At 42.8% G+C, this 21,440-nt stretch overlaps 1 protein-coding gene across 2 annotated transcripts in view; it reads right to left on the bottom strand.

The window, feature by feature from the left end:
• Positions 1-601: 601 nt before the first annotated feature.
• pwp1 (PWP1 homolog, endonuclein) overlaps positions 602-21,440 on the bottom strand; it is a 91,025-nt gene continuing 70,186 nt past the window's right edge. For both annotated transcript variants that reach the window (XM_059978602.1, XM_059978603.1), the window contains 6 exons: positions 18,605-18,666; positions 14,540-14,651; positions 14,219-14,309; positions 12,756-12,877; positions 2,984-3,089; positions 602-888 (listed from right to left, as the gene is read on the bottom strand). In XM_059978602.1, the coding sequence (XP_059834585.1) occupies positions 779-888; positions 2,984-3,089; positions 12,756-12,877; positions 14,219-14,309; positions 14,540-14,651; positions 18,605-18,666 (603 nt within the window). In that variant the 3' untranslated portion in view covers positions 602-778. The remainder of the gene's footprint in view (positions 889-2,983; positions 3,090-12,755; positions 12,878-14,218; positions 14,310-14,539; positions 14,652-18,604; positions 18,667-21,440) is intronic.

Below are 21,440 nucleotides of genomic sequence, written 5' to 3'. Positions count from 1 at the left end.
ACTTTGTGATGACCACCTCTCTCGTTTGGGAGAGCAGTCATTCCCACAACAGAAGGCAGTATGTACAGTATAGGCAAGCGATCGGGAGACGGTAGTGTCCAACACCAGTGGCCACTCTTCCTGCTCTGTAACCACTTCCAGTCTGCAGAACGAACTCTCCAACGCCACCAGCCTTCATCAAGGAAATTCACAAGCTGATTACCCAAATTGTCCATTTCTCTCAATGTCATGGTTTTATCTAGGAAACAATTGAAATGTTTAAAATATGTCTCAAGTATTAATATAGTGATCATGTCTGTACACAAATCACTGCGTGGAGCTAGACCCTTTCAGTATTCATCTGTAGGATGGAGTTAGTACTGCCAGTTCACAACTGCCCTCGCGAAGGTGGGCCGGCAGTGAGCTACCACGACTACAGTCCTCTTGGTAAAGGTGCTCCCAACAGTGATGGTAGTGAGCATGTTCCAGGATTCAGGTCCATTGACAGTGAAGGAACAGCGATTTATCTGCAAGTGGTTAGTCGTGTCTTTACAGGTAGAATCATTGCCATGGCTGCACTGAATTCATCTTTATCCTAAGGGAATGTGAAACTACACAGGAATAGTCATGATCTAAGTTTATTGTACATGCACCAGAACATTACACAAATCATTTATTTGTAAAATAGAATAAAACTAAATAATTCATATGAATAGTTTTCTTTGACCAAAACTGTCTAAACTGTATCCAGCTCCAAGGGTTTGAATGGCTCATGTTGAGGTGATCACTGTTATTGAGGTCAGGATTCCATGGCAACATCTGTCAGACTGTCAGCTGCAGAACCAGCAGCTGGTGAACGCCATGGTGCAGCAACTTGTAATCGCTCACGGGATCCAAAGGCAGTGTTCACTGAAAAAGAGAACAGAAAGGAAAACACTGTCAGATTCTGGTGACTGAACTTTCAGAATACACATTTTTCATGCATTATTGGAATCAGATTTACAAACAGGATGGAGGAGACGGAGAGGCTGAGAATTCCACATTTCACGCTCCAGAGATTGTAACTGTGATTGAAAGTCAAAGCTGAGCCCGAACCCAACAGGAGGAAGCAGCTGGCCAGGAGCAACAACTTTGTGATGATTTAATAAATATTGGCTGGTGGCGCAGTGACAACAGTGCCGGATTACGGAACGGAGGTTCCCAGGATCGAATCCAGTCCGACCATTCCTGAGTACGCTTTCCATCCGTGCCGGGTTGAGTGTTGAGCTTGCAACTCAACCTCGTAAAATAAAGAAAAATACTGCGAAATGTCTGTGTGAGGAGTGACGTGCCACACAGTCTTTTGTTCCGCGCCTTGAAAGGCATGAAAATGCCCAACGCTGGCCTCTCAGGCCTGAGTCGATGATCCCTCCCTAATAAACACGTTAACCAGCACTAGTTAATAACCAATCTTTCCCAGTTAGCACAAAGAATCTGGAGACAGGGTTACATGAAGAGTTAACGGAATACAATCTACCACAAATCTGCAGTATAGCCACTATTCTCAAAAACTTTTAAATGGAAGCTTCAAAGAAAATGCAAACTTGTATTCCGATCATCCCATAACCAAACACACACTTCCTTCAATATCACAAAATCGAAGAATGGTGCAACACTGCCACTCGTCCCATCCGCCTTTGACTGGTATCTCTGAATTGTTCCCCTTTTAATCCCACTTCACTTTTCTTACACTACAATTCATCTAATTCCTTTTTAAAGATTTGCATTGAATTGGTTGCCAGATTACAATCATGTGCTGTGGGGAAATACAGTACCTTTTCCATTCTAGCTGTTCAGCAATCATTCTAATATCCTGGTTAGCAAATCTTCTCAAGTGAATACTTAATGTAATATAAAGACTCACTGTCCTGTCTGCTAAAACTAAATTCACCACCCGTTGATACGCTTTCCCTATGGTAGACCCTTTGCTCCAAACCACTTCCTTGTTGTCCTTTCCTAGCTAAAGAAACCACCTGTCCTCCCATCAAAAGCCACAGTAGCACAGTGACACTACTACAAATCAGGGTTCAGAATTCAGAGTTCAATTCTGACATCCTCTGTAAGGAGTCTCTGCATATCCTCCCCGTGGAATGTGAGAGTTTTCTCCAGGTGAGTTTCCTCCCACAGTCCAAAGATATACAGGTAGGTTAACTGGTCATTGTAAATTGTCCTGTGATTGGGTTATGGTTAATTGAATTGACGTTATTTCTTACATCCTTCACATACATGAGTAAAAATCTTTCCGTCTTCATCGCAATGTGCAATCATAGTAATTTATAATAATTTATTATAAATAGAAAGTCTCAAATCAGTGTGAGTTAATCAGTCTGATGACCTGGTGGAAGAAGCTGTCCTGGAACCTGTTGGTCCAGTCTTTTATGCTGCGGTACCGTTTCCTGGATGGTACCAGCTGGATGGAATAGATTGTGGTTGGGGTGACTCGGGTCCCATTGATCTTTCAGGCCCTTTTTGCACACCTTTGTAAATGTCCTGAATCATGGGAAGTTCACAACAACAGATGCGCTGGACTGTCCGCACCACTCTCTGCAGAATCCTGCGATTGAGGGAGGTACAGTTCCCATAGCAGGCAGTGATGCAGCCAGTCAGGATGCTCTCAGTTGTGCCCCTGAAGAAAGTTCTTAGGATTTGGGGGCCCATATCAAACTTCCTCAACCATCTGAGGTGTATGAGGCGCTGTTGTGCCTTTTTTGCCACACAGCTGATGTGTACAGACCACGTGAAGTCCTTGGTGATGTGGATGCAGATGCCAAGGAACTTAAAGCTGTTTATCCTCTCAACCCCAGATCCATTGATGTCAATAGGGGTTAGCCTGTCTCCATCCCTCTTGTAATCCACATGGCTGGCATGGCTCGAAGGGCCTATTCAACGCTGTATCTCTAAACAACACATATTCTGACCGGGTCAGCTCCACTCATGTGGGAGCAGGACTTCGGTGAATTATTACCTGCTGACACAGTGCTGATATTCCAGGTGCGGAGACCTCCCTTCTGTCCCCCAAACGAGTAGATGAACGGTGAGTCTGGACAGCAGGCCGCACAGAACACCACACCCTGAAATCACACAGAGACAAGGTTATGATATAAACATTAGTGACACAAAATACAAAACCAATCCCTAACTCACCGACTAACATCTCTGGCCCTGAACCAATGGTAGAGGAGGCCACCTTCGCAATCACATTTCAATCAACAGCTCTGTATCCCAGCAACATCAGGTACACATCACTGTCCATGACAAAGGTGCATCATAGGTAGACATCCTGAACTCCACTGTCTGTATCCAAGGTTCATCATAGATAGCCTTCCTAACTCCACTGTGTGTCCATGGTCTATCAGACAGACATCCTGAACTCCACCGTCAATGTCCATTGTCTATCATAGATAGATAACCTGAACTAGACTGCCCATGTCCAATGTTCATCATAGATAGACATCCTGACCTCTATTGTCAATGTCCAAAGTTCATCATAGATATCCTTAACTCTACTGTGTCTATAGTCTATCACAGACATCCTGAACTAGACTGCCCATGTCCAAGGTCCAAGATAGACATCTTGAACTCCACTGTCCAAGATTCATCAAAGACATCCTGAACTTCACTGTCTGTGTCCATGGTCTATTATAGATAAGACATCCTGAACTAGACTGCCCATGTCCAATGTTCATCAGACACATCTGAAACTCCACTATCCAAGTCCAGATTCATAATACACATCCCGAACTCCTGTCCATGTCCAAGATCCATCATAGATTGACATCCTGAAATCAACAGGAGATAGAAAATGCAGGACAAAAGGGCAATGTTACAAGTCATGTGGGATTTTAATATGCAGGTGGATTGGGAAAATCAGGTCGGTGCTGGATCCCAAGAGGGGGAATTTCTAGAATGTCTACAAGATGGATTTTTAGAGCAACTTGTGGTTGAGCCCACTAGAGGATCAGCTATTTTAGATTGGGTTCTGTGCAACAAATCAGAATTGATTAGAGAGCTTAAAGTAAATAGGGGCAAATGATCAAAATGTGTTGAATTCATCCTGATATTTGAGAAGGAGAAGCTAAAGTCAGATGCAGCAGCATCAGTATAAAGGAAATTATGAAGGCATGAGGGAGGAGTTGGTCAAAACTACTTGTAAAAGAACATTGGCAAGGATGACAGCAGAGCAGCAATGGCTGGAATTCCAAGAAGCCATTTGGAAGGGACAGGATATATACAAACCCCATTTCCAGAAAGGTTGGGATATTTTCCAAAATGCAATAAAAACAAAAATCTGTGATATGTTAATCCACGTGAATCCTTATTTAACTGACAAAAGTACAAAGAAAAGATTTTCAATACTTTTACTGACCAACTTAATTGTATTTTATAAAACTACACGAATTTAAAATTTGATGGCTGCAACACAACAAAAGTTGGGAGAGAGTTAAAATAAGAATGAAAAGTGTACAGAATATTCAAATAACACTGGTTTGGAAGACTCCACATTAAGCAGGCTAATTGGTAGCAGGTGAGGTATCATGACTGGGTATAAAAGTAGCGTCCATCAAAGTCTCAGTCTTTGCAAGCAAGGATGGGTCGTGGCTCACCCCTTTGTGCCAAAATTCATGAGAGAATTGTTAGTCAGTTCAAAAGGAACATTTCCCCAACACAAGGTTGCTGAGAATTTAGGTATTTCAACATCTACCGTACATAATATTGTGAAAAGATTCAGAGAATTCAGAGACATCTCAGTGCGTAAAAGGGCAAGGTCGGAAACCACTGCTGAATGCACGTACGTGATCTTCGAGCCCTCAGGCGGCACTGCCTAAGAAACCGTCATGCTACTGTGACAATTATAGCCACCTGGGCTCGTGAGTACTTCGGAAAACCATTGTCACTTAACACAGTCTGTCGCTGCATCCAGAAATGCAATTTAAAATTGTATTACACAAGGAGGAAGCCATACATCAACTCTATGCAGAAACTCTGGTGAGTTCTCTGGGCCTGAGCTCATCTCAGATGGACTGAAAGACTGTGGAACCATGTGCTATGGTCAGATGAGTCCACATTTCAGCAAGTTTTCAGAAAAAATGGGGGTCAAGTTCTCCGTGCCAAAGATGAAAACGACCATCCTGATTGTTATCAGCAAAAGGTGCAAAAGCCAGCATCTGTGATGGTATGGGGGTGCATCAGTGCCCACGGCATGGGTGAGTTGCATGTATGTGAAGTGCCATTGACTTTGAGGCGTATATTAGGATTTAGAGAGACATATAACCATATAACAATCACAGCACGGAAACAGGCCATCTTGGCCCTCCTAGTCCGTGCCGAACCCTTAATCTCACCTAGTCCCACCTACCCGCACTCAGCCCATAACCCTCCACTCCTTTCCTGTCCATATACTTATCCAATTTTACCTTAAATGACACAACTGAACTGGCCTCTACTACTTCTACAGGAAGCTCATTCCACACAGCTATCACTCTTTGAGTAAAGAAATACCCCCTCGTGTTTCCCTTAAACTTCTGCCCCCTAACTCTCAAATCATGTCCTCTAGTTTGAATCTCCTATACTCTCAATGGAAACAGCCTGTTTACGTCAACTCTATCTATCCCTCTCAAAACTTTAAATACCTCGATCAAATCCCCCCTCAACCTTCTACGCTCCAATGAATAGAGACCTAACTTGTTCAACCTTTCTCTGTAACTTAATTGCTGAAACCCAGGTAACATCCTAGTAAATCGTCTCTGCACTCTCTCTAATTTATTGATTTCTTTCCTATAATTCGGTGACCAGAACTGCACACAATATTCCAAATTTGGCCTTACCAATGCCTTGTACAACTTTAGCATTACATCCCAACTTCTGTACTCAATGCTTTGATTTATAAAGGCCAGCGTTCCAAAAGCCCTCTTCACCACCCTATCTACATGAGACTCCACTTTCAGGGAACTATGCACAGTTATTCCTAGATCTCTCTGTTCCTCTGCATTCCTCAATGCCCTACCATTTACTCTGTATGTTCTATTTGGATTATTCCTGCCAAAATGTAGAACCTCACACTTCTCAGCATTAAACTCCATCTGCCAACGTTCAGCCCATTCTTCTAACCGGCATAAATCTCCCTGCAAGCTTTGAAAATCCACCTCATTATCCACAACACCTCCTACCTTAGTATCATCGGCATACTTACTAATCCAATTTACCACCCCATCATCCAGATCATTTATGTATATTACAAACAACATTGGGCCCAAAACAGATCCCTGAGGCACCCCACTAGTCACCGGCCTCCATCCCGATAAACAATTATCCACCACTACTCTCTGGCATCTCCCATCTAGCCACCGTTGAATCAATTTTATTACTCCAGCATTAATACCTAACGACTGAACCTTCTTAACTAACCTTCCATGTGGAACTTTGTCAAAGGCTTTGCTGAAGTCCATATAGACTACATCCACTGCCTTACCCTCGTCAACATATAGACTACATCCACTGCCTTACCCTCGTCAACATTATAGACTACATCCACTGCCTTACCCTCGTCAACATGTTGCCATCAAGGTGACGTCTCTTCCCGGGACATCCATGCTTATTTCAGCAGGACAATGCCAGACCACATTCTGCACAGGCTACAACAGCGTGGCTTTGTAGACACAGAGTGCGTGTGCTTGACTGGCCTGCTGCCAATCCAGATCTGTCTTCTATTGAAAATGTATGGCGCATCATGAAGAGGAGAATCAGACAACGGAGACCATGGACTGTTGAGCAGCTGAAGTCTTATATCAAGCAAGAATGGACAAAATTTCCAATTGCAAATCTACTACAATTAGTATCCTGTTCCAAAACGATTAAAAAGTGTTATTAAAAGGAAAGGTGATGTAACACAATGGTAAACATGCCTCTGCCCCAACTTTTGTTGAGTGTGTTGCAGCCATCAAATTCTAAATTTGTGTATATTTACAAAATACAATTAAGTTGGTCAGTAAAACTATTGAAGATCTTTTCTTTGTACTTTTGTCAGTTAAATAAAGGTTTACGTGAATTAACATATCACAGATTTTTGTTTTTATTGCATTTTGGAAAATATCCCAACTTTTTTGGAAATGGGGTTTGTACATTCCAAAGAGGAATAAGTATTCTAAAGGCAAGAAGCCACAGCTGTGGCTAACAAGAGAGGACACAGCCAACGTAGAAGCCAAAGAGAGCAAAATTTAGTGGGAAGTTAAAAGATTGGGAAACTTTTAAAAACCAACAGAAGTCCACTACAAAAGTCATTAAAGTAAAGATGAAATACAAAAGAGAGCTAGCCAATAATATTAAGAGGATACCAAAAGTTTCTTCAGATAAAGTGTAAAAGAGAGGCGTGAGTGGATATCGGACTGCTGGAAAACAAAGCTGCAGAGGTAGTAATGGGGGAGAAGGAAATGGCGGATGAACTGATCAAGTATTTTGCATCAATGTTCACTGTGGAAGACACTAGCAATATGGTAAGGGTCAGAAGTGTGTGAAGTTACCATTAGTAGACAAAAGGTTCAGGCGAAACTGAAAGGTCTGAAAGCAGATAAGTCACCTGAACCAGATGGTGTTACACCCCAGGGTTCTGAAAGAGGTGGCTGTAGAGATTGTGGAGGCATTATTAATAATCTTTGTTAAGGATGTAGTTTTGCAGTACTTGAAGGCATATGATAAAATAGGATGTAGTCAGCATGGTTTCTGCAAGGGCAAATTTTACTTGACAAATCTGTTGGAAATCTTTGAAGAAATAACAAGCAGGATAGACAAAGGAGAATCGCTTGATGTTGTGTACTTAGATTTTCAAAAAGCCTTTGACAAAGTGCCACACATAAGGCTACTTAACAAGAGCCCATGGTATTAGAGGAAAGATTCTAGCGTGCATAAAGCAGTGATTGATTAACAGCAGGCACAGAGTGGGAATATAGAGAACCTTTTCTGGTTGGCTGCCGGTGACTAGTGGTGTTCCACAGGGGTCTGTGTTACGACTGCTTTTTACGCTATATGTCAATGACTTGGATGAAGGAACTTATGGTTTTGTTGCAAAGTTCGCAGGTAATACAAAGATAGATGGAGGGGCAGGTTGGAAGTAGTAGAGGATACAGAAGGACTTAGATTAGGAGAACGGACAAAGAACTGGCAGGTGGAATAGTGTCAGGAAGTGGCAGATGGATTACAATGTTGGGTAGTGTATGGTCATGCACATTGGTAGCAGAAATAAAAAGGTAGTTAATTTTCCAAATGGAGAAAAAATTCAAAAATCTGAGACACAAAGGAACTGGAGTCCTTGTACAGGATTTGCTAAAGGTTATTTTGCAGGTTGAGTCTGTGATGAGGAAGGCAAATGTGACGTTAGCATTCATTTCGAAAGGTCTAGAATATAAAAGATGTAATATTGAGGCTTTATAAAGCATTGGTGAGGTCTCAGTTGGATTACTGTGAGCAATTTTTGGGCCCCTTATCTTAGAAAGGATGTGCAGATCTGAAGAGGGTTCAAAAGAGGTTCAAGAAAATGATTCCAGGATTGAACGGCTTGTCATATGAAGAGCATTTGATGGCTTTGGGCCTGTATTCACTGAAATTCATAAGAATGAGGGGTGACCTCATTGAAACCTATCAAATGGTGAAAGGCCTTGATAGAGTGGATGTGGAGAGGATGTTTCTATGTTGGGAATATCAAGTATCAAGACCAGAGGACATAGCCTAAAAATAGAGGGGCGTCCTTTTAGAATGGAAGTGAGGAGGAATTTCTTTAGTCAGAGTGGTGAATCTGTGGAATTCTTTGCCACAGGCAGCTGTGGAGGCTGTCTTTATGTATATTTAAGGCAGAGGTTGACAGATGCTCGATTAGTCTGGTCATGAAGGGAAATGGGGAGAAGGCAGGAGATTGGGCTGAGGAAGAATGGATCAGGTATGATGAAATAGCGGAGAAGACTCGATGTAACAAATGACCTAATTCTGCTCCTCTATCTTATGGTCTAAATCCACTGTCTGTGTCCAAGGTCCATCATAAAGATAGTGGTGACCTCCATTGTCCATGTCAGTGAGGAAAGACATCTATCCTCACTGGCTGACACCACCTCCTAGTGAAGCCAATCCTTGGTTTTAAAGTTCTCAATATATGGTTAAATCCCTCCCTGTGGCACTGACTGTCTTCAACCCAGTTATCCCACACCTCCATTTGCCTCCGGTTTTGACCTTCCTAGATCTACCTTGCTATTCCCCTTTCACACTATTTATTTATATTTGTGACTTCTGTAGTTTTCTGAGTTCCTTAAGGTTGTCATAGTTGGGTTGGGGGGGGGGATGGTCATGGAACAAGCTCCCACTACTTATTAAATGCTCACAATGGCGTGCTTCTCAAATAGCCTCTGACAACCAAGTCCAGCTCCTGGCCTTCATGTGCGGCTTAGCTTCTAAGCCTGGCAGAACCCTTCAACTCACAGAAGTGGAGCAAAGGTGGGTTATGACGAGCAGAAGGGTAACTCATCTCAAATCTCCACTGGCTTGCGCATAGACCCACTCATGGGGAAGTCTTCAGAAGTAAACCCCAAGGAAACATCTGGAGCTGGAATTCCTAAGATTATCCTATATTGAGTTCAATGCTGACTGGCAACTCCTGCAACACCACTGGTGTATCCGTCTTGGTCATTCCTTCGGATTCATCAGCTGTACGGAGAAGAGCCTGTTACATGGGCAACAGCTTGCTCTCCATATCATACTGTCCCAGCTCACATATATGTAGATAGCTGGGACGCAATATCCATGGTTGATCCCCACCAATGGGAGCCTCAGTAGTTTTCCTGCTATCACAAAAGAACAAAATTTCACAATATGTCAGTGAGAATAAACTTGATTCTAATTTCTCCACAACTCCGGTATCTGGAAATTCCCTCCTAAACTTGTTTCCTTGTAATCTCTTTCTTTACTAGATCATAGAACAGTATAATACAGGAAGTTCCCAAGTCTGTGTTGACAATTAAGCCGATTTAAATTAATGTCACCTGCCGGCACATTTCCTGCCTATTCCATTCACCTGTCTCAATGCCTCTTAAGATTATTGTTGCACCTGCTTCCACTACCTCCCCTAGCAATAAGACGCAAAGACCTAGCATGTGGCCTTGTAAATTTTCTTTTAAATTTCCCCCCCTCTCCTTATCAGACGCTTTCTAGTGTTTGACATTTCCACCCCAGGATAATGACTCCCATGGTTTAACAAACTTCTATAGACAGCATCTTTTTTCCCCAGGGTTGAAGTGTCTAATAGCACAGGGCATACGTTTAAGGTGAGGGGGGTAATTTCAAAGGGTAACTACATTGGTATGCAGAAGTTTGGGCACCCCTCGTCAAAATTTCTGTTACTGTGAAAAGCTAAGTGAGTAAAAGATGACCTGATTTCCAAAAAGCATGAAGTTAAAGATGACACATTTCTTTAATATTTTAAGCAAGATTACTTTTTTATTTACATCTTTGAGTTTCAAAATAACAAAAAAGGAAAAGGGCCAGAAGCAAAAGTTTGGGCACCCTGCACGGTCAGTACTTAGTAACACCCCCTTTGGCAAGAATCGCAGCTTGTAAACGCTTTCTGTAGCTAGCTAAGAGTCTTGTTCTTGTTTGGGGGATTTTCACCCATTCTTCCTTGAAAAAGGCTTATAGTTCTGTGAGTTCTTGGGCCGTCTTGCATGCACTGCTCTTTTGAGGTCTATCCAGATTTTCGATGATGTTTAGGTCAGGGGACTGTGAGGAGCATGGCAAAACCTTCAGCTTGCACCTCTTGAGGTAGTCCATTGTGGATTTTTAGGTGTGTTTAGGATCATCATACTGTTATAGAAGACATCCTCTTTTCACCTTCAGCTTTTTATAGACAGTGTGATGTTTGCTTCCAGAATTTGCTGGTATTTAACTGAATTAATTCCTCCCTTTACCAGTGAAATGTTTCCTGTGCCACTGGCTGCAACACAAGCCCAAAGCATGATCGATCCACCATTGAGCTTAACAGTTGGAGAGGTGTTCTTTTCATGAAATTCTGCACCCTTTTTTCTCCAAACATACCTTTGCTCATTGTGGCCAAAAAGTTCTACTTTAACTTCATCAATCCACACACACAAGACTTGCTTCCAAAATGCATCAGGCTTGTTTAGATATGCAAACACGAGGAAATCTGCAGATGCTGGAAATTCAAGCAACACACACAAAATGCTGGTGGAACCCTGCAGGCCAGGCAGCATTTATAGGAAGAAGTACAGTCACCATTTCAGGCCAAGACCCTTCATCAGGACTTAGTCGACTGTACTTCTCCCTATAGATGCTGCCTGGCCTGCTGCGTTCCACCAGCATTTTGTGTGTGAGGCTTGTTTAGATGTTCCTTTGCAAACTTCTGACGCTGAATTTTGTGGTGAGGACGCAGGAAAGGTTTTCTTCTGATGACTCTTCCATGAAGGTCATACTTGTGCAGATGTTGCTGCACAGTAGAACAGTGCACCACCACTCCAGAGTCTGCTAAATCTTCCTAAAGGTCTTTTGCAGTCAAACAAGGGTTTTGAATTGCCCTTCTAGCAATCTTACGAGCATTCTCTCCAAAAGTTTTCTTGGTCTTCCAGACCTCAACTTGACCTCCACCGTTCCTGTAAACTGCCATTTCTTAATTACATTACAAACTGAGGAAACAGCTACCTGAAAACGCTTTGCTATCTTCTTATAGCCTTCTGCTTTGTGGGCACCATTTATTTTAATTTTCAGAGTGCTAGGCAGCTGTTTAGAGGAGCCCATGGCTGCTGATTGTTGGGACAAGGTTTGAGGAGTCAGGGTATTTATAAAGCTTTGAAATTTGTATTACCTGGCCTTTCATAACGATGACTGTGAACAAGCCATAGCCCTAAAAAGCTAATTAAGGTCTGAGACCTTGGTGACAGTTATCTGAGAGCTCAAATCTCTTAGGGTGCCCAAACTTTTGCATACTGCTCCTTTCCTTTTTTCCCCCCCACTCTAAAATTGTACAAAACAAAAATAATATACTAATCTTGCTTAAAATGTTGAAAAGAATGTTTCATCTTTAACTTTACGACTTTTGGAGATCAGTTCATCTTCTAGCCACTTAACTATTAACAATAACAGAAATTTTGACCGGGGTGCCCACACTTTAGCATGCCACTGTATTTAACACAGTGTGGTTGGTGTCTGGGATATGTGGTGGTAGAGACATATATATTGGGAGACTTTTAAGGGATGTTTAGATAGGTACATGAATGCAAGGGAAGTGAAAGGATACAGTTATTGTATAGGCAGAAGAGATTAGTTAGCCATTTGATTACTAATGAAAGTAACTTCGCTGTGTAGTCCATAAAACCATAAGATATAGGAGCAGAATTAGGCCATTGGTCCACTGAGTCTGCTCCACCATTTCATCATTGCTGATCCATTTTCCCCCTTTGGCCGCTGTCTTTAGCACCTTACCTGCTTGTGGTTAGCTGGCTTAGTATTGCCTTATGTTTTCATGTCAAACAATTTTGAGTGGAAGTGCAGGGACAATTTTCCACCAGAAAGCTGCTATATAAATGAAGCTTTTGTTGAAGTTGGAAAATACTCAGTGTAAAATGCAGATAAGTCATTGTCAAGCCAACAACTCAACCTGGAGTGAGTGTGGAATAGGGTCACGCCTGCGTATGACAGTGATATACCCAACATGGAATCTTACCACCACTGCTCTGTTTTCAGCTTCTTACCATTTTCATGTCTCTGGAGTGTATCAGGCTTGGCCTATTCCCCAAAATATCCCAGATCTTCACATGTTTATCAGATGATGATGTCACCAAACAACCTTTTATCTGGCTGCTGAGTTCCAGACCTAAGGAGAGATTTGTTAGATTTATTACCTGCTGCTCACACAGAAGGAGGTGGAATTTATAACATGGCTTAGTATTTCAACTGCTCTGCCCATGACAGTAAGCAACTGCAGAGAATTGAGGACGTAGCTGAGCATATCACAGTCTCCTCTCTATGGACACTGTCTATACTTCTCAGTGGCTTGGTAAAGCAACACAATCAAAGACCCTCACACCCCCAACAGTCTATCTTCTCCCCACAGGCAGAAGATACTAAAGTCTGAAAGCATGTACCACCAGGCTCAAGGACAGCTTCTATCCCACTGTTATCAGACTATATAACACAATAGACATTTGATTCACTATTTACCTCATTATACCTTACACCTTATTCTCTGCCAGCACTGAACTTTCTCTGTAACTGCAACACTTTATTCTACATTGTCATTCCTTTACCCGTTTAACAATACAATATGTATGAACAATATACAAAATAACCATACCAAGTCAAGTGACAATAAGAATGGGGTTAGAGGACTGTCTATGTGCATAAGTGGGAGGGAGGAACGGGCTTGTTTTGTTGCTTGTTGTATTCTGTGTTGTTCTACTGAGCATTGTGGGAATGCTGTGGGAGCAACAGAACGAGTGGTGACACTTGCGGGCTGCCCTCAGCACACAGTTGGCTATGTTGGCCATTAATGCAAATGGCGTATTTCACTGTATGTTTTGATGCACATGTGAAAAATGAACTTGAATCATGCACCAACTCACTAACTGTGGTCAAACAGGTATTTCCTAAATTTGCCTTAGACATTGATTTTCGGAGTGAGACATTTATCTAAGATCTCCTTGGCTCCACTGTTACATCCAGCCCTGGCAGTCTGCAGGAGGGAGCCATTCCAGGAATACCCAAAAATAAGGTGTCAGCTCTTTGAAGCTACAGCAGAGAAACATCTTCTATTTCAGAACTGATAATCAGGACTCAGAATCAAACAGTGGCTTCAGAAATGGAACTGATTTTCTGAATCTCTCACACACCCTGTCGCGCACTCTCTCTCACACACATTTTCTCATGCGCGTACTCACACTCATTCTTTCACATGGATGCTCACTCCTCCACATGCGCGCACACACACATGTTCATACACACTCTTCCTCAAGCATGCACTTTCTCACGCGCACTCACACTTTCTCGTACATTCACTCTTGCTCACACACTCACTCTTCCTCACACGAGCACACACTTTTTCTTGTGTGTGCACACTTTCTCACACACTCACTCACATTCTCTCACACACACTTTCTAACTCATACACAAGAAAACATATTTTCACACACTCTCTATAGTGGCAAATGACTCTGACCTGTAACTTCTCCATCATGAGCTTTGAGGGTGTAGAGTGGTTTCTCTGACCGAGCGTCCAAACAGTACACAAAACCATCCTCTGTGCTAATCTGGAAGTGAAAGTAGTCATTGCTGCTCACACCATGACAATTACAGAATACAATTCAATGACAATGATCCTTAATCCCCCATCTGAGATTCACTCACCAGCTCAGTGATCACAGGGGAAGAACCTCTCAGCCCCACAGCCCCAGCAACCAGTTACTTTCCACAGAGCATGCTCAGAATCTGGACTCCTGTTAACAATTGTATTCTGCTTGACACACAGAGTAAAACTCACCAGAAAGTTGCAGGGTGAAAAATGATCCCATACCACCCGCTCGACTTCACCACTGAACCTCCAGCTGCGATGACTGTCCTTTGGATTCCGACAGTCGTACAGAACGACAGATCTGAGGGAGACCAGGAAGACACAAGGTATTGCAATCAACAGTGCAACAAGAGAAGAATGGCTTTGATCACATCTGCATGTCACGGCAAATTCCGATGGCCAAGGTCATTCAGGGCAGAAGGTGTTAAAGGGCACCTGTGCTTCAGGCTTGCTGCATTGCACACCTGTGTGAGTGGAGTGGGTCGCAGTGAGGGGCAGCAGTCAGAGCAGGCCGCTGTCAGCAAGCTCTCAGGCTATATGGAAAGGCTTGAACAAGGAAGAGGTGTAAATGAGAATCACTAATAGACCAGAAGGGGACTCGATAGTCAGGGGTTCAAACAGGCGGTTCTGTGGAGGTGATCGGGAGTCCCGGATGGTAATTTGCCTCCCTGGTGCCAGGGTTCGGGACATTTCTGATCGCGTCCAAGATACCCTGAAGTGGGAGGGTGAGGAGCCAGAGGTTGTGGTACATGTAGGTACCAATGACATAAGTAGGAAAGGGGAAGAGGTCCTGAAACGAGAGTATAGGGAGTTAGGAAGGCAGTTAAGAAGAAGGACCGCAAAGGTAGTAATCCCGGGATTACTGCCTGTGCCACGCGACAGTGAGAGTAGGAATGGAATTAGGTGGAGGATGAATGCGTGGCTGTGGGATTGGAGCAGGGGGCAGGGATTCAAGTTCCTGGATCATTGGGACCTCTTCTGGGGCAGGCGTGACCTGTTCAAGAAGGACGGGTTACACTTGAATCCTGGGGGGACCAATATCCTAGAGGGGAGGTTTGCTAGGGCTACAGGGCAGACTTTAAACTAGTAAGATGGGGGGGGGGGGGGGGGGGCGGGAATCAATTTGAGGAAACTATGGGAGAGGAGGTTAGTTCACCAGTAGAGCAAGTAAAGAGACAGTGTGTGAGGGAGGAAAGGCAGGTGATGGAGAAGGGATGCACTCAGCCCGAAGATGTAGGGGAGAAGAAAGAAAAGGATAATAAATTTGAATGCATTCTTAGGGATGAAAAGAGAGGAGGAGGTGGAGAGTATCTTAAATGTATCTATTTTAATGCTAGGAGCATTGTAAGAAAGGTGGATGAGCTTAAAGCGTGGATTGATACCTGGAATTATGATGTTGTAGCTATTAGTGAAACATGGATGCAGGAAGGGTGTGATTGGCAACTAAAGATTCCTGGATTTAGTTGCTTCAGGTGTGATAGAGTAGGAGGGGCCAGAGGAGGAGGTGTTGCATTGCTTGTCCGAGAAAATCTTACGGCGGTGCTTTGGAAAGATAGATTAGAGAGCTCCTCTAGGGAGGCTATTTGGGTGGAATTGAGGAATGGGAAAGGTGTAGTAACACTGATAGGAGTGTATTATAGGCCACCTAATGGGGAGCATGAGTTGGGAGAGCAAATGTGTAAGGAGATAGCAGATATTTGTAGTAAACACAAGGTGGTGATTGTGGGAGATTTTAATTTTCCACACGTAGACTGGGAAGCTCATTCTGTAAAAGGGCTGGAAGGTTTAGAGTTTGTGAAATGTGTGCAGGATAGTTTTTTGCAACAATACATAGAAGTACCGACTAGAAATGGGGCAGTGTTGGATCTCCTGTTAGGGAATGCGATAGGTCAGCTGACAGATGTATGTGTTGGGGAGCATTTCGGGTCCAGTGATCATAATAGCATTAGCTTCAATATAATTATGGAGAAGGACAGGACAGGACAGGACCTAGAGTTGAGATTTTTGATTGGAGAAAGGCTAACTTTGAGGAGATGCGAAGGGATTTAGAGAGAGTGGATTGGGTCAAGTTGTTTTATGGGAAGGATGTAATAGAGAAATGGAGGTCATTTAAGGGTGAAATTATGAGGGTACAGAATCTTTATGTTCCTGTTAGGTTGAAAGGAAAGGTTAAAAGTTTGAAAGCACCATGGTTTTCAAGGGGTATTAGAAATTTGGTTCGGAAAAAGAGGGATGTCTACAATAGATATAGGCAGCATGGAGTAAAGGAATTGCTCAAGGAATATAAAGAATGTAAAAGGAATCTTAAGAAAGAGATTAGAAAAGCTAAAAGAAGATACGAGGTTGGTTTGGCAAATAAGGTGAAAGTAAATCCGAAAGGTTTCTACAGTTATATTAAAAGCAAGAGGATAGTGAGGGATAAAATTGGCCCCTTAGAGAATCAGAGTGATCAGCTATGTGTGGAGCCGAGGGAGATAGGAGAGATTTTGAATGATTTCTTCTCTTCGGTATTCACTAAGGAGAAGGATATTGAATTGTGTAAGGTGTGGGAAACAAGTAAGGAAGTTATGGAACCTATGACAATTAAAGAGGTGGAAGTACTGGCGCTTTTAAGAAATTTAAAAGTGGATAAATCTCCGGGTCCTGACAGGATATTCCCCAGGACCTTGAGGGAAGTTTGTGTAGAAATAGCAGGAGCTCTGACGGAGATCTTTAAGATGTCATTAGAAACGGGGATTGTGCCAGAGGATTGGCGTATTGCTCATGTGGTTCCATTGTTTAAAAAGGGTTCTAGAAGTAAGCCTAGCAATTATAGACCTGTCAGTTTGACATCAGTGGTGGGTAAATTAATGGAAAGTATTCTTAGAGATAGTATTAATAATTATCTGGATAGTCAGGATCTGATTAGGAGTAGCCAGCATGGATTTGTGCGTGGAAGGTCATGTTTGACAAACCTTATTAAATTTTTTGAAGAAGTTACAAGGAATGTTGACGAGGGTAAGGCAGTGGATGTAGTCTATATGGATTTCAGCAAGGCCTTTGACAAAGTTCCACATGGAAGGTTAGTTAAGAAGGTTCAGTCGTTAGGTATTAATGCTGGAGTAATAAAATGGATTCAACAGTGGCTAGATGGGAGATGCCAGAGAGTAGTGGTGGATAATTGTTTATCGGGATGGAGGCCAGTGACTAGCGGGGCGCCTCAGGGATCTGTTTTGGGCCCAATGTTGTTTGTAATATACATAAATGATCTGGATGATGGGGTGGTAAATTGGATTAGTAAGTATGCCGATGATACTAAGGTAGGAGGTGTTGTGGATAATGAAGTGGGTTTTCAAAGCTTGCAGGGAGATTTATGCCAGTTAGAAGAATGGGCTGAACATTGGCAGATGGAGTTTAATGCTGAGAAGTGTGAGATTCTACATTTTGGCAGGAATAATCCAAATAGAACATACAGGGTAAATGGTAGGGCATTGAGGAATGCAGAGGAACAGAGAGATCTAGGAATAACAGTGCATAGTTCCCTGAAGGTGGAGTCTCATGTAGATAGGGTAGTGAAGAAGGCTTTTGGAACGCTGGCCTTTATAAATCAAAGCATTGAGTACAGAAGTTGGGATGTAATGTTAAAATTGTACAAGGCATTGGTAAGGCCAAATTTGGAATACTGTGTGTAGTTCTGGTCACCGAATTATAGGAAAGATATCAATAAATTAGAGAGAGTGCAGAGACGATTTACTAGGATGTTACCTGGGTTTCAGCACTTAAGTTACAGAGAAAGGTTGAACAAGTTAGTTCTCTACTCATTGGGGCGTAGAAGGTTGAGGGGGGATTTGATCGAGGTATTTAAAACTTTGAGAGGGATAGATAGAGTTGACGTGAATAGGCTGTTTCCATTGAGAGTAGGGGAGATTCAAACGAGAGGACATGATTTGAGAGTTAGGGGGCAGAAGTTTAAGGGAAACACGAGGGGGTATTTCTTTACTCAGAGAGTGATAGCTGTGTGGAATGAGCTTCCTGTAGAAGTAGTAGAGGCCAGTTCAGTTGTGTCATTTAAGGTAAAATTGGATAGGTATATGGACAGGAAAGGAGTGGAGGGTTATGGGCTGAGTGCGGGTAGGTGGGACTAGGTGAGATTAAGAGTTCGGCACGGAGTAGGAGGGCCGAGATGGCCTGGTTCCGTGCTGTGATTGTTATATGGTTATAAGAGAAATATATAGTTTAGAAAATGGACAGAAAATGTCTAGCGTCAAATCTTACTTGTCAAATGAGCCAGAGAGAAGTGTCTGTGCTTCAAATGGATGCCAGTGAAGAGTCTGCACCTGCAACAGAAACAGTAGGTGAACAATGGCTGGAGTACTCTACCAGAGACAGGGCAGCCATTCAACCATTTCCCTGTCTACCAAAAATAAGAGCCAATCATGTTCAGCGTGTGCTCAGGGTCTGACTCTTCAGGCCCCTGTTAAATGTGATGAGGTTAGCAGTGGGGTCTGCAGGTCAGACCTTGTGGTGAAGTCCTTCTCCGCAGCCCCCTTCCAAAATCTCTACCAATCCGTCTAAACCATGCTCTCTAGTTAATGCCAGAGGAAATAGGTCCTTCTCATGCACCCAGTGCAAGCTTCTGTACAGCTCTGTTAAATCCCCATTCAATGTCCTTCACAACAGAGAAACTCTCTGGCCACCTCCTCACAAGTCTCCTTTGCTCCTGTTCTGGGTTCTGAATGTTGCTGTCCAGACAACAATGAAATTCCGGGTAGAATACTGATCTATGAACAGAGAACAAAGACTGAGGAGTGATGAAAAAGTCTGGGTTACTGATTACAATTGTTGAGACAATAAATTAACCATGATGGAATGGCCTAATTCTGCAACTATGTCTTCTGGTCTTATTAGATTTGGACTTGAGCAGGTCCTCTCTCTACACATGGGGTTCCCAAGTGGACCCCTTGCTGGTGTTGGTCCATGGCATAAAAAAGGTTAGGAACCCTTGCTCTACATTGGCGTGCACATTTCTGGGGATTTAGGCATATTCATTAATCCCAGTCACCGTGGGCAGCTCTTGCTCTCAAGCCAAGAGGTTTGAACTGCAACAGTATCGAGAGGCTAAAGGGCCTGATTCCACGCTATACCTTTCCTGTAGTAGAGCTGCTCTGCAGAGCCTGATCTAGAGCTGTGATACAAGTAATGTTGCAGCAGGAACATCAGGCACAGGAAACAAGCAGCTAATTGAAGGCCCTCACATGTTAATCAGGGCAATTAGAGGCACAGTTAATAAGTTAGGGTTATGCTGTCCAAAAAACAGCAGACATTTAATTGTCAGGTAATGAGGATCGCACATGGGATAAACACAAGGAAAACTATTAGTCTTCCGGAAAAGAGATAATCAGTGTAATGAAGAATCATTTGACATGATTTGACTCCCTGTCCTCTTGCTGGTTCACTGCCTTATCTGCTTCTGATTCTAGTGGGGAGAAACAGCTTACATAATGGTCTGAGCCAACCCCTCCTGCAAACTCCATGTTTCTATGAAAACCTTCCAACAAAAGCCTCACTGACCTCTGTGATGTCAACCGAAAAATTAGATTCAAAAGTCGCCCAGTTATAGGACGTGCTGGTGTATGGAGCAAAAGAAAGCCTTTCTAAGGCAGGATCATATATGAGTCTGGAAGGGTTTTTTTAAAATTAACATATTCTTTATTGATAATATATTTACAAATACATGCTGCATACCTGGTTGCAATGTGAAGCCACACTCATGCCAACTATCCTTGTGGTTCTTTGGAGTAAATAAATAAATATTTTCCCTCCCCGGTTACTTTGCAATGAAAGTCAGGGAGACGTTGCTCCTTCAACACCAAAGTCGGACTACACAGCATGTCTTACAAGGACAGGTTAAGAGAGCTAGTGCTTTTCTCTTTGGAGTAAAGGAGGATGAGAGGTGACTTGATAGAGGTGTACAAAATAATAAGAGGCATAGATAGAGTGGACAGCCAAAGACTTTTTCCCAGGATAGACATTACTTAATTTTTATTTATTTTTATTATTTAGTTAGTGGGTCGGACCAGGCAGTTAGCAAACCTCATTTAACCCTAGCCTAATCAGAAGACAATTTACAATGAACAATTAACCTACTAATCAGTATGTCGTTGGCTGTGGGAAGAAACTGGAGCACCCAAGTGTAAACAGGAAGGCAACACAAACTTTCTTACAGAAGATGCTAGAATTGAACTGCAAACTCTGAAGCCCTGATCTATAATAACCTTCACTGGGGGATAAACTGTGGTCAGAGGTATTCCCCCTTGCCTGGACTATTATGAACTCATGGCCACCTGTCTCAGGGATGGGAAAGTAAGTATTAGGCCAATGCTTTGTGTGTCATTTCTCCACATGACAGAATATCAAACTTTAAACTTGATGTAAGAAGAAAATGCATCAATACAGTTAAGGAAGAGCAAGTGGTGACAATTAGCTTGAAGCCTGTTGTTCATGATCAGTGTAATGGGGATGAGATGTGGAACGTGGCTTTCTCCCAGGGCTGAAATGGCTAATACGAGGGGGCATAGTTTTAAAGTGCTTGGGAGTGGGTACAAGGGGGATGTCAGAGGTAAGTTTTTCCACAAAGAGTGTGATGGGTGCATGGAATGCACTGCCAGCGAAGGTAGTAGAGGTGGATACTATAGGATCTTTTAAGAAACTCTTAGATACGTGGAGCTTAGAAAAATAGAGGCCTATGCGGTAGGGAAATTCTAGGCTGCTTCTGACTAAGTTACATGGTTGGCACACATTATGGGCCAAAGGGCCTGTAATGTGCTGTAGATTTTCTATGTTCTATGTATGTATATTAAATAATTAAATTAAGTTAAATAGTGCAAAAACAAAAAACTTTCCCACAGATGTGTCAAGCTCTCTGGCCTATAATTTCCTGGCTTATTTTCAAGAGCCTTTTTTAAACAGCAGAGCAACATTGGCTATCCTCCATTCATCTGGTACCTCACTTGTTGCTAAGGATATTTGAAGTATCTCTGCTAGAGCCCCTGTAATTTCTACACTAGCCTCCCACAGTCTCCAATGGAACACTTTGTCAGGCCCTGAGGAA

This window comes from Hypanus sabinus, chromosome 8 (assembly GCF_030144855.1).
Source record: "Hypanus sabinus isolate sHypSab1 chromosome 8, sHypSab1.hap1, whole genome shotgun sequence".
In the NCBI taxonomy this organism is placed as follows: Eukaryota; Metazoa; Chordata; class Chondrichthyes; order Myliobatiformes; family Dasyatidae; genus Hypanus; species Hypanus sabinus.
This window is presented reverse-complemented; position numbering and strand designations above follow the sequence as displayed.